This window comes from Molossus molossus, unplaced genomic scaffold (assembly GCF_014108415.1).
Source record: "Molossus molossus isolate mMolMol1 unplaced genomic scaffold, mMolMol1.p scaffold_m16_p_9, whole genome shotgun sequence".
Taxonomy (NCBI): domain Eukaryota; kingdom Metazoa; phylum Chordata; class Mammalia; order Chiroptera; family Molossidae; genus Molossus; species Molossus molossus.
In genome coordinates, this window is record NW_023425403.1 from 49,250,256 (window position 1) to 49,265,239 (window position 14,984).

The 14,984-nt window shown below is 40.9% G+C and overlaps 1 protein-coding gene across 11 annotated transcripts in view; it reads right to left on the reverse strand.

Moving 5' to 3' along the window:
- The window catches only part of DOCK9 (dedicator of cytokinesis 9), a 293,010-nt gene that overhangs the window by 130,216 nt on the left and 147,810 nt on the right, over positions 1–14,984 (reverse strand). For all 11 annotated transcript variants that reach the window (XM_036250431.1, XM_036250430.1, XM_036250427.1 and 8 more), the window contains exon 3: positions 2,284–2,373. In XM_036250431.1, coding sequence (XP_036106324.1) covers positions 2,284–2,373 — 90 coding nt within the window. The remainder of the gene's footprint in view (positions 1–2,283; positions 2,374–14,984) is intronic.

Consider the following 14,984-nt stretch of genomic DNA (forward strand, 5'->3'; position numbering starts at 1 on the left):
CTTAAGTTTGGATTTTCCCCACTAATGCCTGTAGGTCCATTATCATAATTAAGTCAAGTCTGACTGCGTATGATGTAGTCTTGTGGATGTGCCTCTACTCTATTTGTTGTGGAAGCCAAATCAGGGACAGTAGTAGCCTGTAGGGCCATGGTGGTTCCATCAAGCACGGCCACTAAAGTGCTACCAAAGTCTCTTGCAGGTCACTACAACCATTCTGAAGTATAAAATGTACCTACTCAATTAAAACATAAATAAGCACAAGGCATACATGTTCATGTGCTGTGCATTCATGAATGGAATCCCTGAGTGTCCAAATGTTTAGTACCTTAGATAAAACTAATAAAAAACATAACTATAATGTTTAAATATTTTAAATTATAAGGAACTACAAAAATGTTAGCCAGGTTAAGTAGCCAGAGGTTCATTCATTTAGTGAGCCATTGTTGACTGCCCACATAGCAGGTATCTACTAAATTCCAAGGTAGAAACACAGAATAAGGCAAGCAATACCCATCCCTCTGGGGATGTTCAAAGTCTAGGAGACAATGGGTTCAATCAGAAATCAGTATCCAGAGAACTGTATCTCTAAAAGCACAGGGATCTGATTTCATGACTGACCTTTCAAACTTGTAAAAGTCAATAATATTTTGAAGTTATACTGAAAGGTTTTTGAAGTTGTTTTTTAAAAAGCCATTAGGTCACTCTCCTCTGGACAAGAGGATGGAGAGGAAGTGTTGTTGCACTCCACCCTAGTGGAAGGGTCCCAAGAGGGTTTAGTTATGTTGGCTCCAGCTGCATAGGATGAAGCCGCTATTGCTCAACCCGCAGAGATTAAAGAACTTAATGGAGAGTTGCCCTTCAAAAACTGTATTTTTTAAGCAATGGGAAAATTAAATTAGTAATTAATAATTTTACTAAATGTTTTAAAATAGAAGTAAACAAACTTCTCCTGCAAATGGCCGTACAATAAACATTTTCAGCTTTGAGAGACATACTGTCTCTGCTGTGACCCCTCAGCTCTGAGCTGTGATGTAAAAGCAGTCATAGGCAATAGGTAAACGAATGAGTGTGGCTATGCTGCAATAAAACTTTATTTATAAAAACTGGCTGCAGACCAGACTTTACCTGTAGGTTACAATCTGCCTATATCCAGTTTTAAAATAAACATTTAAGATTATATAAGCAGCCCTGGACAGTTTGGTTCAGCAGTTAGAGTGTTGGCCCACAGACCAAAGAACTGCGGGTTCAATCCCTGGTCTTGGTCGCGTCGTGTGGGATGCAACCAATCAATGTGTCTCTCTCACATCGATGTTTCTCTCTCAATCTCTCCCTTCCTCCCTCCCACTCTAAAAAAAAAAAAAAAAATCAATGGAAAAATGTTCTCAGGTGAGGACTAAAAATAAAAAGATTATATATACATACTTGGCTATATTTGTCTAGAATTAATTTTACTAATATGGTAGCAAAAGAGGTAAGATAAGTTATTTCAGAAGCATGAGAGAACTCACTTAAACATTTTAATACATTTCAAAAATATCATGAGAAATTAAATCTTGTTATTTTGATTGGTCTTTATTTTTAAAAACATAACTTTCTTATAGTGGGCAAATTTATCGATGGACATATTTATCATCCAGAAAATGGGAATAAAATTCCATTATTTTGAAATGAAGGAGCACTTCAAAGAAACAAAAATAAACACCTAATTAGTTCATCCTACCTAAAGGCACCTGGAGGAAGGAAAAAACACCCCAAGATGGGTAGAGGGCAAGCAATCTAAATGCAATGCCTTTTCTTTCCTCCTCATGATGATCATCACTTGGGTGTTCAGACAAAAGTAACAGTAATCATACATTGGTCAGGGATCATCAGTCTTGGCTCATTTTCACCTGGCACTTTATAAATACTGAACTAGTCTTGAAAGTAAGTTCCAAGCATAAACATGTAAATAGTGTCAATGAAGACAAAAATGTGTGTGCTTAGCCTTCATTAAAAAAAATACCAATAACGAAGCCTCTGACATTACACCAGTGAGTTCATTGACAAGTTGCCCTTTATTTATAAGTTCTGCAGAATTCATGTTTTGTTGTCAGAATGTTTTGTTGACATTTCTAAGTTTCAGATTCTGAAAACCTCATGTTATTCTGATTTTAACTTCCATTATAAAAAGTACAATTGTCTCCCTGACACTTTCTTGAAAACATTATTAAAATTTAAAGAAAGGCGGTGGGAGAAAAAAGTGACTTTAAAATAACATAAATGAATGTAGCATGAACACATTACCTCTGTAACAAATAAGCTCTGCGCTTCCTCTTGGGCGTTTGTAGGAACTGTGGAGCATCTGTACCGACCCTGTCGCCTCAGAATGGCAGTCTGTGGAGGAAAGCACCAAGCAAGGACTTGGTTAGGTGAACCAGGAAAGGGGCAGCCTCCAAGGGCAGCAGGGCCTGGCATGGAGAGTCACTTCAGCCTCTACTACCTTCCTCCTTAGGTCACACAACAAACCCCACTTGACACCCTAAAGTTCAAAAGTCATGCAGGGCAAGGGCTCCTGCTTCTTTCTGGATCGGGGTCCCAGTGACTCCTCTAAGAAGCCCTTCTGCTCCCCAAGGCAAAGCAGAGGCCCATTCAGAAGTCCCTAAGCCCCCAGGTACTTGATCTAGTCCCATTACACTGCTTTTTACTTGCCTTAATTGTTGTTGTTTTTCATTGTTGTAAAACAAATATAAGATAAAATTTATAATTTTAACCATTTTTAAGTGTACAGTCCAGTGTCACTGTACATTTACACTACTGTGCAACCATCACCACCATCCATCTCTCTTAATTGCCCTTTATGTCTGTGTTCACTGCCACAATTCCAGCGCCCAAGAACAAGGTAACCAGACAGGTAGAAGGTTCTCACTGAATCTATGAATTGTGAATTCTACCTCCCCTCCTATGAATCTTCAAACTATTGTTGCTCAGCAGGTGTGGCTCAGTGGGTTGAGTGTCATCCCATGGACTAAGGGATCCCAGTTCGATTTCCATTTAGGGCACGTGCTGGGGGTTGTGGACTCAATCACCAGTGGGGGGTGTGCAGGAGGCAGCAGATAGATGTATCTCTCTCACATTGATGTTTCTCTCTCTCAAAAATCAATAAACACATATTTTAAGAAACGATTCTTGTTTCATGAGGCTTACATGCTTATTTTAAATAATAAAATGCCTTAAGACTATAGGCAGAAGCATGTCTACTACCCCAGTTAACATTGTCTGGTAGGGACAGTAACGTAAAAATGAGGAAACTGGGTCTCAGGCTTCAGAAAGAAATGTTCTAGATTTCTTCTCCCATGGACTACAGTCCTTGGAACTATTAACAGATCATAAAACAGCATATATGAAAACATTTTGCAAACAGAATCTATCCTGTTCGCTCTTCATGGCTAATTACTAAGCTGGAATCCCCCAACAGCTGCTCCAGCTGTTTCTCTTCTTCCTTTGGTTAGAAGAAACTTTGGGTCAAATTTGTGATCCCTCCCTCACCAGCACAGGTGGAGAACCCCAGGGCATATACTTTGTGTATAACTTAATTTGATTTCCTGCCCACATTTTCTCTATGTTGTGTCTGCCTCACTGATATTTAGTCTTTTCTTGCACTGTGTCCATCTTTGAAATTAATTTTACCTATTTTTAGAATAAGGCTTCCTTATTCTATAAGAAGGAAAGTATGGAACTCAATTCTCTACCAAAGCCCTTTACAGGTGAATTATTAATTCTTTCAGCCTCCAAGAGGGCTTTTGAGACCCTGGGTGTCTTGGTTTCTTTGAGAATATCTCAAAGAAAGGGTGACTCTCATTACACACCTGTCCCCATGAAATGCCATATGTGACAGTAAGCATTACAGAGGCACAATCTATTCAAAAAGCTTCAAAATAACACATCAATTATAAAAGATTGCCTAAACTGTTAAGAATCAGGCAAAAATGAGTAAAGGGAAATTGCTTAAGAAATTATGTATACTTTTTAATATCCCCACTTATTGTGTCCTTATCTTGATTATTTGGGTCTATTAAGATTTTTGAAACTAATGAGTATACTTTGAAAATATTCAGGAAATGGCTCAAGTTAAGAAATAGGACCATTAGGAGTCATTTCCAGACCATTTCCCATCACAAGACTAGGAAGAGAGAAACGATTACAAAATTCTCCCAGTGAATTACCAATGCAGGAAACTCTGAATATGTGACACTTGACTAAGCACTCCTTTAAGGTGAGAAAAATAATAGAAAATTTGTCTTTTTGATTCTTGAGGATCAAACTGCCATTATGCTCACACTTTAAAAAGAAAGTAAAAATCACCCTGGCAGGTTTGGCTCAGAGGTTAGAGCATCGGCCCACGGAACAATGAGTCTTGGGTTTGATTCCAGTCAAGGGCATGTACCTCGGTTGTGGTTCATCCCTTGCCTTGGTTGGGGTCGTGCGTGGGGCAGCCAGTCAATGTGTCCCTCTCATGTCTATGTTTCTCTCTCTCACCCTCCTTCCCACTCTATCTGAAGATAAATGGAAAAATATCCTTGGGTAAGAATTAAAAAATTAAAAAAAAAAAAAAAAGCAGGCAAGCAAAAATCATTCAAGACTGACTTAATGTTTAGAGAGCACTGAACATAATTAAACCAATCACACACATGTTTATTACCACCCACCAATACCAGAATACCAGGTTTGACTCCATTACTGATCAAGTCTAGGATTTTCGTAAAGCTTAGTTTTCTGATCACAGAGAGCCCCTTTATTCCCCCAGAGACTGTACTCTAATAAACTCTGTACAGGTCTTTAAAATCAGTCACTTGGCTCTGGCCGGTTTGGCTCAGCAGTTGGAGTGTTGAACTGCGGTCCAGAGAGACCCGGGTTCGGTTCCTGCTAAGGGCATGTACTTCGGTTGCAGTTTGTCCCCGGCCCTGGTTGGTCGTGTGGGTGGCAGCCACTTGATGTGTCCCTTTCACATCGATGTTTCTCTCTCTCTCTCTTCCAATCTCTCCCTCCCACTCTATCTGAACAAAAGGAAAAGTGTCATCGGGTGAGAATAAAAAAATAAATTAAAAAAATCAGTCACTTGAATTAGACATGCTTCTTCAGTACACATCTAGATTAAATGTTCTTTTTATGTGTAGTTTTTTGTACATGTCTGTTTTAGATCCTCTTTTTCAGATGCCTACCGTCCTTCCCTATATGTTCATCCTCTTCCTCACACCAAAAGGTGGAGTACACTTCCCCTCCCCTGGAATCCGGGCTGCCACGCACAGATAAAATGAGGTAGATGTGACACTGTGCCAATTCCGAACCTAGTCTTTAGGAGAACTGGCAGCTTCTGATTCTTCCTTCTTGGAAGACAACCAGCATATTAAAAGATCTACTACCCCCCTGGCCAGCATGGCTTAGTCATTAGAGTGGCAGCCCACACACCAAAGGGTTTCAGGTTTGATTCCCAGTCAAGGACATGTACGTACCTGGGTTGCAGGTTTACTGCCTACAGGGTGTGTGTGGGAGGCAACCAATCAATGTGTATCTCTCACATTGATGTTTCCCTCTCTCTTTCTCCCCTCCCCCTCCCTTCTTCCACTCTCTCTAAAAATCAATGGAAAAAATATCCTCAGGTGAGGATTAGCTTAGATCTACTACCTTGAGACTACCATGCTGTACTCAAGCTAGTCATATGGAAAGGCCATACATAGAAAGGTGCCCCACCAGCCTCTAGCTGGTTCCAGTCATCCTAGCTGAGGTACCTCAGTGTGAGTGAAGCAGTCATCTTAGATATCCCAGCCCCTGTAGACACTAAATAAAGCAGAACTCCCCAACTTAGCCTCAGCCAGATTTCAGAATTGTGAGAAACAATAAATTATTGTCTTACTAGCTTTGGGGTAATTTGTTATTCAGCAACAGATAACTGTAACAAGACTGTAAGAGACTAGGAACATCTCCTAATTAAAATATTGGAAAATATTGCCATTTTCATGAAAATGTCTTTCAAATGCGAATCACAGTATAGTGTTAGGACAGAAGCATTGAGCGGCTACACTAAGCTGAAATCTGGTTTCCACACTCACCCTCCATTCAGTCAGTGTCCTAAGAGCAGTCAAGTAAGAGAAAAATGTCTGTTAGACCTTGAGAATAGACTTTAGTGGCTTCTCTTCCCAAAGAACAGTCTACTGATCACTTAAGGGCTCAATATAAATATCTCTCCCTCCTTCCTTCCCTCTCTCTACTGGGTCCCTACTTTCTACCAACAGACACTGAACTAGCATTAGAGACTCGTTAAATAAAATTCAGTTCTTATAGAGGTTACAGTCTGATAACAGAGGAAGATGAGGAAATAAATCATTACAGTGTGACAAGTACTACAGGGGTACAAGGGAAAATACCACAGACCCACAGGCTGGTAAGAGAGGAAAGAGCAGGGGAGACTAAATCCAACAAGGAGAAGAGGACATCAAGAAGATGTGTACTGAGGCTTAAGCTAAATTGTACAGGATGAGTGCAAGTGTATTCAACTGAGTACACTTAAAACTTGGAGATAAGCTTACTCTTGGAAAGTTAAAAGAGCAAAGTCAAGACACAACAAATGAGATTAGCTTTTTGCATACACACAAAATAAACAAACCCATCAAATCCTAGAACTAAAATATATTCTATGTCCAAGGAAAAACATCCTAGAACTCTACTTAAATTTGAATTAAACGCCCTGGCCAGTTTGGCTCAGCGGTTAGAGCGTCAGCCTGCGGTCCGGAGAGACCCGGGTTCGGTTCCCGCTAAGGGCATGTACTTCGGTTGCAGTTTGTCCCCGGCCCTGGTTGGTCGTGCGGGTGGCAGCCACTCGATGTGTCCCTTCACGTCGATGTTTCTCTCTCTCTCTCCTTCCTCTCTCTCCCTCCCACTCTATCTGTACAAAAAATGGAAAAATATCCTCGGGTGAGGATAAAAAAAAAAAAAAAAAATTGAATTAAACTAAAACCCCACCAACACACAGGTTAGTCAGTGGTTTTAATTCATCTGGGGAAAGAATGGGCCAACAGAAAGAAAAGGGCTTTCATGACCAGAGCACTTTTCTCAGCATCTGTAAAAGGAAAGGTGGGATCCATCAGGCTGGGACCCACGGGAGGATTACTGGACTTGGCATCAATAAGAAGTCATTGTTTAACACCCCCTGTAGCCAAGGTCTTCCACTCACTGCCTTTGCTCTGAGTCCAGTCTCAACAATCCACTTGTTTATAATGTGATCCCCATTTAGACTTTGCTAGTTAGAACGCATACCAGTGAATATATCCTGATCTACTTATTAATTCTAGTTCTCAATGCACATTATTAAAGGGTATTCTGGTTTATTCTCTTGTGGGGTTGGCCACCATAAGTCAATTCCCCCGAGCCCAAATAACTCTGGTTATATTGACCAAACTCTGTCTTTGGACTTGCAAAGTAGAGATCTGATGCTAGAGGATGATGACCTTTTAAACCATGCCCCATGAGGCCCTATCTGATAGGTAGCTCATCAATCTCTGATTCTATTATCCAAAAGTCTCCTGCAGGCACATCCTTCTCTGCCTTACCAGACTGTGGTTTTCTTTGGAGGCAGGAGATGCATCTTTCTATTTGCATCTCTGTGCCAAGCACTTAATAAATGAATGAATAAAATAGACAATGGAGAAAGAAAGAGGAACCTACCAATAATCATCCATTACTTGCATATGGTTTTTTTCCTTTTATTTCAAAAATTACCTGGTCCATTATGGGAAATGACAAGGGAAGGCTATAGTGTAAGTGAATGCTCAATTTTAATTGCTCCACAGATTTTAGGTATTAAATGTTACATTCGCATAACAGTCAACTGTGTATGCCAAATCAATTCACACTAAATTTCTGTAGTTTTATCTGGCTTATAACAGAATTCAAGTCAATACCAGAATATTTATACTCAGTGAACATTAAAGCCCATCTTTAAAAATTAGCTAAATTTTCTTTTTCATGTTTGTGGTATTCTTTTTCTACTTTTCTAACAGTTAAAATTATAATATTCCTGCTAAAACATGAGTCTGTGTCCACTCTACATAAATAAGTATCAAGGTTGGACATTCAAAGATTATAAGTCCCATTTTTATGTTTGGAAATAAATTATTTCCATTCTACTAAGAAAGTTTAGTAGCTTCTGACTAAGTAACTTTCTACATTTGCAAGGAGGAGGGGAAAAACATTTCACATTATGAAGTGTGATAAGACCTAAAATTAAATCTAAACATAGCTAGCATCTCAGACAACCATTAGGATATAAATCTCACAGCATAAAGCACAATTTAAAAATAAAGCCCTCTTCTAGCTACTAAAAGAGCTAAAAAACAGCCTATTTAGAGTCTAACAAATAGTCTATATTTGGTCAGTACCATTACTTAAGTTAAACACTGATAATCTTTGACACATAGAAATCCTTAAATATGTTGACCAAGTATGGGCAGGAGTCTTATGAGAAGTTTCACAAAAAAAATTTATTTTTTTATCCTCACTCAAGGGCATGTTTCCATTTTTTGTTCAGATAGAGTAGGAGGGAGGGAGGGAAGGAGGGAGGGAGGGAGAGAGAGAGAGAGAGAGAGAGAGAGAGAGAGAGAGAGAGAGAGAGAGAGAGAGACATAGATGTGAAAGGGACACATTGAGTGGTTGCCACCCACACAATCCAACCAGGACCGGGGACAAACTGCAACCGAGGTACGTGCCCCTAGTGGGGACTGAACCCGGGCCTCTCTGGACCGCAGGCCAACGCTCTAACTGCTGAGCCAAACTGGCCAGGGCAGAAGTTCCACAAAATTATAGGAGAAATTGAAAGGAAAACTGAACTGCTAAAGAAGAAAAAGGAAGGGATGAAGTCCTCCTCCAAAGGGCTTATATAATGATGCATAAACACCTGAGAGCCCCAGGTAAGTCTGTATAGGACTTTTCCCCGCCTTGGAATGAGAAGAAGAAGTACAGAGTTGTCCCTCCAGACCAGAATATGAAGAGTAAAATTTACAACAATCTGAAAATCTAATTTGGAATAACAAATTTTAAACAGATCCTTTTTTAATTTTAAAAAACATATTTTCTCTTGGTTCAAATGACTGCCTCCAAAAACTGAGATCATTTGATTGACTATGAGCCACATCTGGATGCTTATTAGCCCAGGGGGCAGAGTCAGGGCCATCTAAAGGGAACACACAGAGGTATCAGGTCTCCATACCTGGGGCCAACCCTGGGGCTTCCTGGCATTTCCTGTTCCTCTTCATCACTCATTTCTCTCCCCTGATGGCCTGCTGCAACCCTGTATCTTCAGCTTCACCTTGGAATCCCTCTCTACTATCAAAATCCTGACCCCAACCTGGTTAGAGCTCTGTCTTCCTTCATCAGTGCTGGCCAATATGCTACCTTAACCCACTGTGGCTGGGATCCGAGAGGCTCATGTTGCAAGCCACAAGCAATGTGCAGTGCACAATTTAATTAAACTTCCTGGGGGAGAATCTGAGAAGTGACATTGGAAAGGGGTTTGAATTGAGAGCCAGGAAACCTGAGTTCTCATTTGAGCTCTGCCTTTAATTAGCTGTGTGACCTTGGGAGAGAGTTTCAACTTTCCACATCCATAAAATAAAGAGATTTTTAGGATTTCCAGGTTTCCTTTGTGGTTTAAAATTCCACAGTTCTGTGCACATGGAATACTAAGTTTGTCTCTCTCAAATGGTTTATGTAAGTGCTATGAATTGTTTAGTGAGACACTGGCACATAAAAAATGTCCAGAAAAAAAATTAATACTGTATTTGCTTTGATTTATAGTCCCCCGCTTACTTTGTTTAATGAAAGGAACTGTCGGATTAAAAGGAAGGAAGATTCACCACAAAGACTTAAATAAACAGAGGCATAAGTGTTAACCAAGACATGCTTTGTGTCATCATTTCTTTCTTTCTTTTTTTAAATCCTCACGGAGGACATTTTTCCATTTATCGTCAGATAGAGTGGGAGGGAGAGAGAAGGAGAGAAAGAGAAAGAGAGAGAAACACTGATGTGAGAGGGACACATCGATCGACTGGTTGCCTCCTGCACAATCCCGACCAGAGATGGGGTCAAAGTGCAACCAAGGTATGTGCCCTTGGCTGAAATCGCACCCACAATTCATTGGTCCACCGGTAGATGCTCTAACTGCTGAGCCAAACCAGCCATGACATGTCATCATTTCTTTAGTTTTCTAAACCTCGCAACCATATGGGCACTGGGTATTTTAATAATCATTTTACAATGGACATGAAACTATAACAGAATAGCCCTCTTAATTCCTGGTGAGAAATATATCCACTGGGTGTTTACAATATCTTATTTTATAAGGTTTTAATTAAGAGACTGAAACAATGGCCCACCCTTCTCCTGGGACCACATGAACAATGAGCTGAAGACAATATTCTAGAGAAGTGGGTGGGCTGCAGCTGAGCCAGCTGTGTGGATCCACCACAGACTGTCTCCCTCCCATCTTGTTCAAAGGAGCACAGAGCTGGGAGTGTCCTGCCTTAGACAGAAAAACAAACATCACAGGCAGCCCAGAAGGGAGTGCAGGCTTTGAAACAGGAAGAGATGGCTTCTAGGGTGTCCTAAATGGAACAACTGGGTTAGGTGAAGGAAGAGGGCTCTCTTCTAACAGGCCAGTAGCCACATAAAGGGAAATTTCCTAAGTACCTGCTGTTTTACCTCCAAGGTGCAGATGGCCTGAAGTCAGAGAAGAAGGCCCAAGAGCCATTCTGCTGACCTGCTGGACAGAGAAGCCCACCAGATCTCAGAGCCTGGCCAACTCCAATCTACTCTTAGGCTAAAACAGACTATCTTCGTTTAGTAGTCAACCCCTCCTCTTTGTAATTCCATATAAGGCACCTGTACTTGAGTATATTTAATAGCACTATCCCTTTAAACCTTTGCGAGCTCAATGCATTTGTCAGAGAAAGAGTCCTTTGATCTGCCAGGAAAAGGACACCCTTGCAGCGAGGGTAGGAACGGCCCAGAGCTCAGTTAGGTGAGGGAAGAGGATGCTGCCAGAAATGAGAGCCCAGGCAGTCTAGGTAAGACTAAGAGCCCTTTAGGTGGGCATCCCTCAGGCCTGGCCCATCTCCCTTACTAAATATTAAGCTCTGATTTGAATGTTTACTGTGCCAACTGGGCCAAGTGGATAGTGTCTGCTTCAATGCTCTCAAGTTATCTCAGATTTTCAACTACTCCCTGTTAGAGAGATGGCTCCCAATGCCTCCTTCCTTTTGTCTCTAGGTCTGAGGCAATCCGCAAGTGCCTTCCATGTCTGTGGAGTTAGGTCCCTTTCATGTCTGCTGGATACACCCCTGGATGCATCCAGGGCCATACCAAACATTACTGTGACTGACTGAGCACAGCAGTAATGAAGCCTTTCCAAATGTCTGGCAATGCACTTGTTTCAGAGCAGATGACTCGCTTTCAGGAGGGTTCAGTCCCAAACTAGGATGGAAACTGCAATCCATACAGGGAGTTCCCCACGCCTCATTGCCAGATCATGTCTTGGCAGCTGACCAACACGTTTTATTAAGATCACACAATTCCATTTTCAAGGAAACAGTTTCCTGAGAATTTTCAATGTTTAATTCACTAATAATTAAGAAAATCGACAATGCATGGGACAAGACAAGAATCTGGAGAAGGAACTCTATTTAGGTTTCTGGAGGGATCTAATAAAAAACAACTCCCAAGGAATTAATTAAAACATTACAAGGGCCAAGCCTTGATTATGTGCAGAGAAATGGACATCTCTCTACCTCTTCCTAACAGCTCCTCTTCGCTAGCTCCTGCATGGTCCCAAAGCTCAACAATGTCACTCAACAGTGACAACCTGTGAGGTCAATGATTCTCCTTGCTGTACATCCCCATGACAATGCACAGAATGAAAGTGCTCATGTATGAACCTCAGTGCAGCACCTTCCCTCACTGGCATGCCTGCCTTCCTTCCATCATCCCTTGTATCCGTTCACCACACAGTGCCAGTCATCTTTCTAAAACTCTGATCTGATAGCATCATGCCTCAGATTAAATTCTTTCAATGACTCCTCACTGCCACCAGAGCAAAGTCGAAACTCCTCAGCATGACCTAAGACCTTCCTAGATCAGCCGTACTGACGTTTCCTGACTTTTCTCCTACATTTCACCACTCCAGCATATGGGGTACTTCTGACTCCCTAATGCACCGACCTCTCTGCCTGGCTGCAGAGCGCTCTTACCAACCTCAGGGTTCCTGCAGCCTACTGCCCTCAATCAGCACACGTCATTCTGCTGAAATTGCTCACAAACCTTCCTGTATCTCCTTTTAGACTTGAGAACCTCCAACTACAATTCACCTTTGTTTCTCCAACACCCAACATAACATCTCGCATGACATAAATGTTGGTGAATGAATGAACAGATTTTTTAAACATGGAGATCGTTCTATTTAGTTGTGAGATCACTTGAGGTTCCAAATGAGAGTGTTTCAGCAACTGGTGAGACATCACAGAGCTTCTGTTAACTGCAATAATGTCCTGGTTCCTAAAATGTCATATACATTTAAAAATTTCAGTAGACCTTTAAGTTTCATAAAAATTTCTTCTGCTACCTTTTCAAACCCACCAATTATGCATTATAATTGCCTGTTCAAATACAGTAAACAATAACTAAATAAATTCAATGCTCAGAACCCTGAATGACCAGACATGTCAAGTTTAGTTTCAAAAGAGAATACTTTTTAGTTTATGCTTGGTTTGGTATTACAAAGAAGCTTGTTTTAAATCACTTCTTAAGTACCACTACACAAGTGAGGAGGGGAGAAGATCCAGAAAACCAGGAATGGTCTTGTAGTCATTTGGGGGACAAATGGCTCCCCGATTAGTAAGGAGCTCAGCCTGTTGCATATCACTTGGCTTTGCAATCAAAAACTGCCATACTCAAAAATGAAACAATCTTACCTAGATCAGAGGAAGATGGCTGCAATAAGAGCCCTAGTCCCTCAGCTCCCTCCTTGCCAACTGAAGGACATCAGCCAGGGTATGCAAAGAGCTTTCCTGAATGGTGGGATCTCTTTGGATTCTCACCCATTTATGAGAATACACATTTTAGGGCAAATGTCTCTGAATTACTGATTAAGAAAAGTGACTTTAAGGAGGGTATACTGCTTACCCAAACACCCAGATTAGTAACCCACAGCCCTAGGGCTAAAACCTAGGGTCACATGACTAAACCTTGGCTCTAGCCACTAACCCTCTCAACCAGAGCACCTCCCATCCCTCTGAGTTATTTGCATTGCATTCGGTAACATAACCTTGAGGGAGGTGTGAGCAAGTTTTCTAGTTGTCTGTATATGGCACTGTATGTCTCTCTTTAGAACACAATTTTAGTTGCTAAAGAGACCATACCTTTGTGTGAACACCTAGCATAGTGAATATGCTTCATGTTAAAACAAGTCCGCTATTTACATATTCCAATACACCAATAAACTCGACTTTCAGGAAGTCACAGTACCTCATGTGCCCTCATCACTCCTGTGTAAGGTTTCACTAATGCATCCAGGGGCGTTTTGCTCAAATCTCCCCATGCATTTACCAGCACCACCAAAATGATGGTCTTATTCAGAGCAGCAATTATGCTCTGCAGATAAAATGCTCAGCAGATGGGGAAGAGCTGATATGAGGACTTCTGAAATCAGGGGACCTTGCTGAATTTCATTTGTCCCCTCTGGATCTCATGCACACACTTGGTGCTGCTCACACAACGCTGCTCAGACCCATGCAGGATGCACTCAGCAGTATCCAGGCTCTGCAAGCAACCTGGTAGGAAAGGGCAGAGGTACAGACACAGTAGGACCCACAAAGATTTTGTACCTGGTAATATGTTAAATGGCATATCCTAATTCTGAGGCCAAAACCTAGATTTTCTTTTTCTTTAAGGACTTTTATTTTCTGTTTTTGCATGCCTACAGACAGTGTCTCCCTCTCTTCTACTCTCCTGATCTGCCCCATTGAGATACGCTCTTAGAATCTCAAAGGCAGCTGATGCCAAGATTCCAAATCCATCCATTTCTTCCATACATATTAAGTGCTTACCATGGATCAATACCCTGTTGTAGAAACTTTGGCAAATGCAAAGGTGAAATGCCAAAAAACTACAGTTTGTAATAAAAACCCAACAATCATGGTTTGCTATTCTCACGGAGATTTTATTTTCTATTTGGGGAAAAATAAACAGTTTTATAGTTACAAATAAATTATAATAAAGAACGATATTTAATGAATGCTACAGATATAGTATAAAAAAGTCTCCACCCACTTAACCTCTCTCTCTCTCTTTTTTTGAATATTTAATACTTAAAAAAATTTTTTTTTATTAATTTATTTTTGTTCCAGATGTTTCTCCTTTTTTTCCCCATTGACAACCTCCTCCCTATCCCCTCACCCCATACCCAGCTTTGTTGTCCGTGTCCATTGGTTATGTCACATGCATATAAGTTCTGTGGTTTATCTCTTCCCTTCCCCCTTCCCCCTCTTCTGAGGGTTGTCAGTCTGTACCCCACTTCCATGTCTCTGGGTCTACCCAATTCCTCAGACTGTTATGTTCATTATATTCCACAAATAAGTGAGATCATGTGATATTTGTCTTTCTCTGCTTGGCTTGTTTCACTTAGGATAATACTTTCCAGGTCCCTCCATGTCGTCTCAAAGGATAAGAGGTCTTCTTTCTTATTAAGCTATCTGTGTCATAAAACATCATTTTGGTTCAATCCTTCTTCTATCCATGTAGAGTTCACATGAATAAACAATAAACATGTATGTTAGAAGCAGATAGGTGATACAGTGAGAAGAATAAATAAAACAGAGCAAGGTAAAGAAGGCCAGGAATGCCAAAAGGGTTTAGAGGGTATGGCAGTGGCAAAGGTCTCACTGAGAAGGTAAGATCTAGGAAAA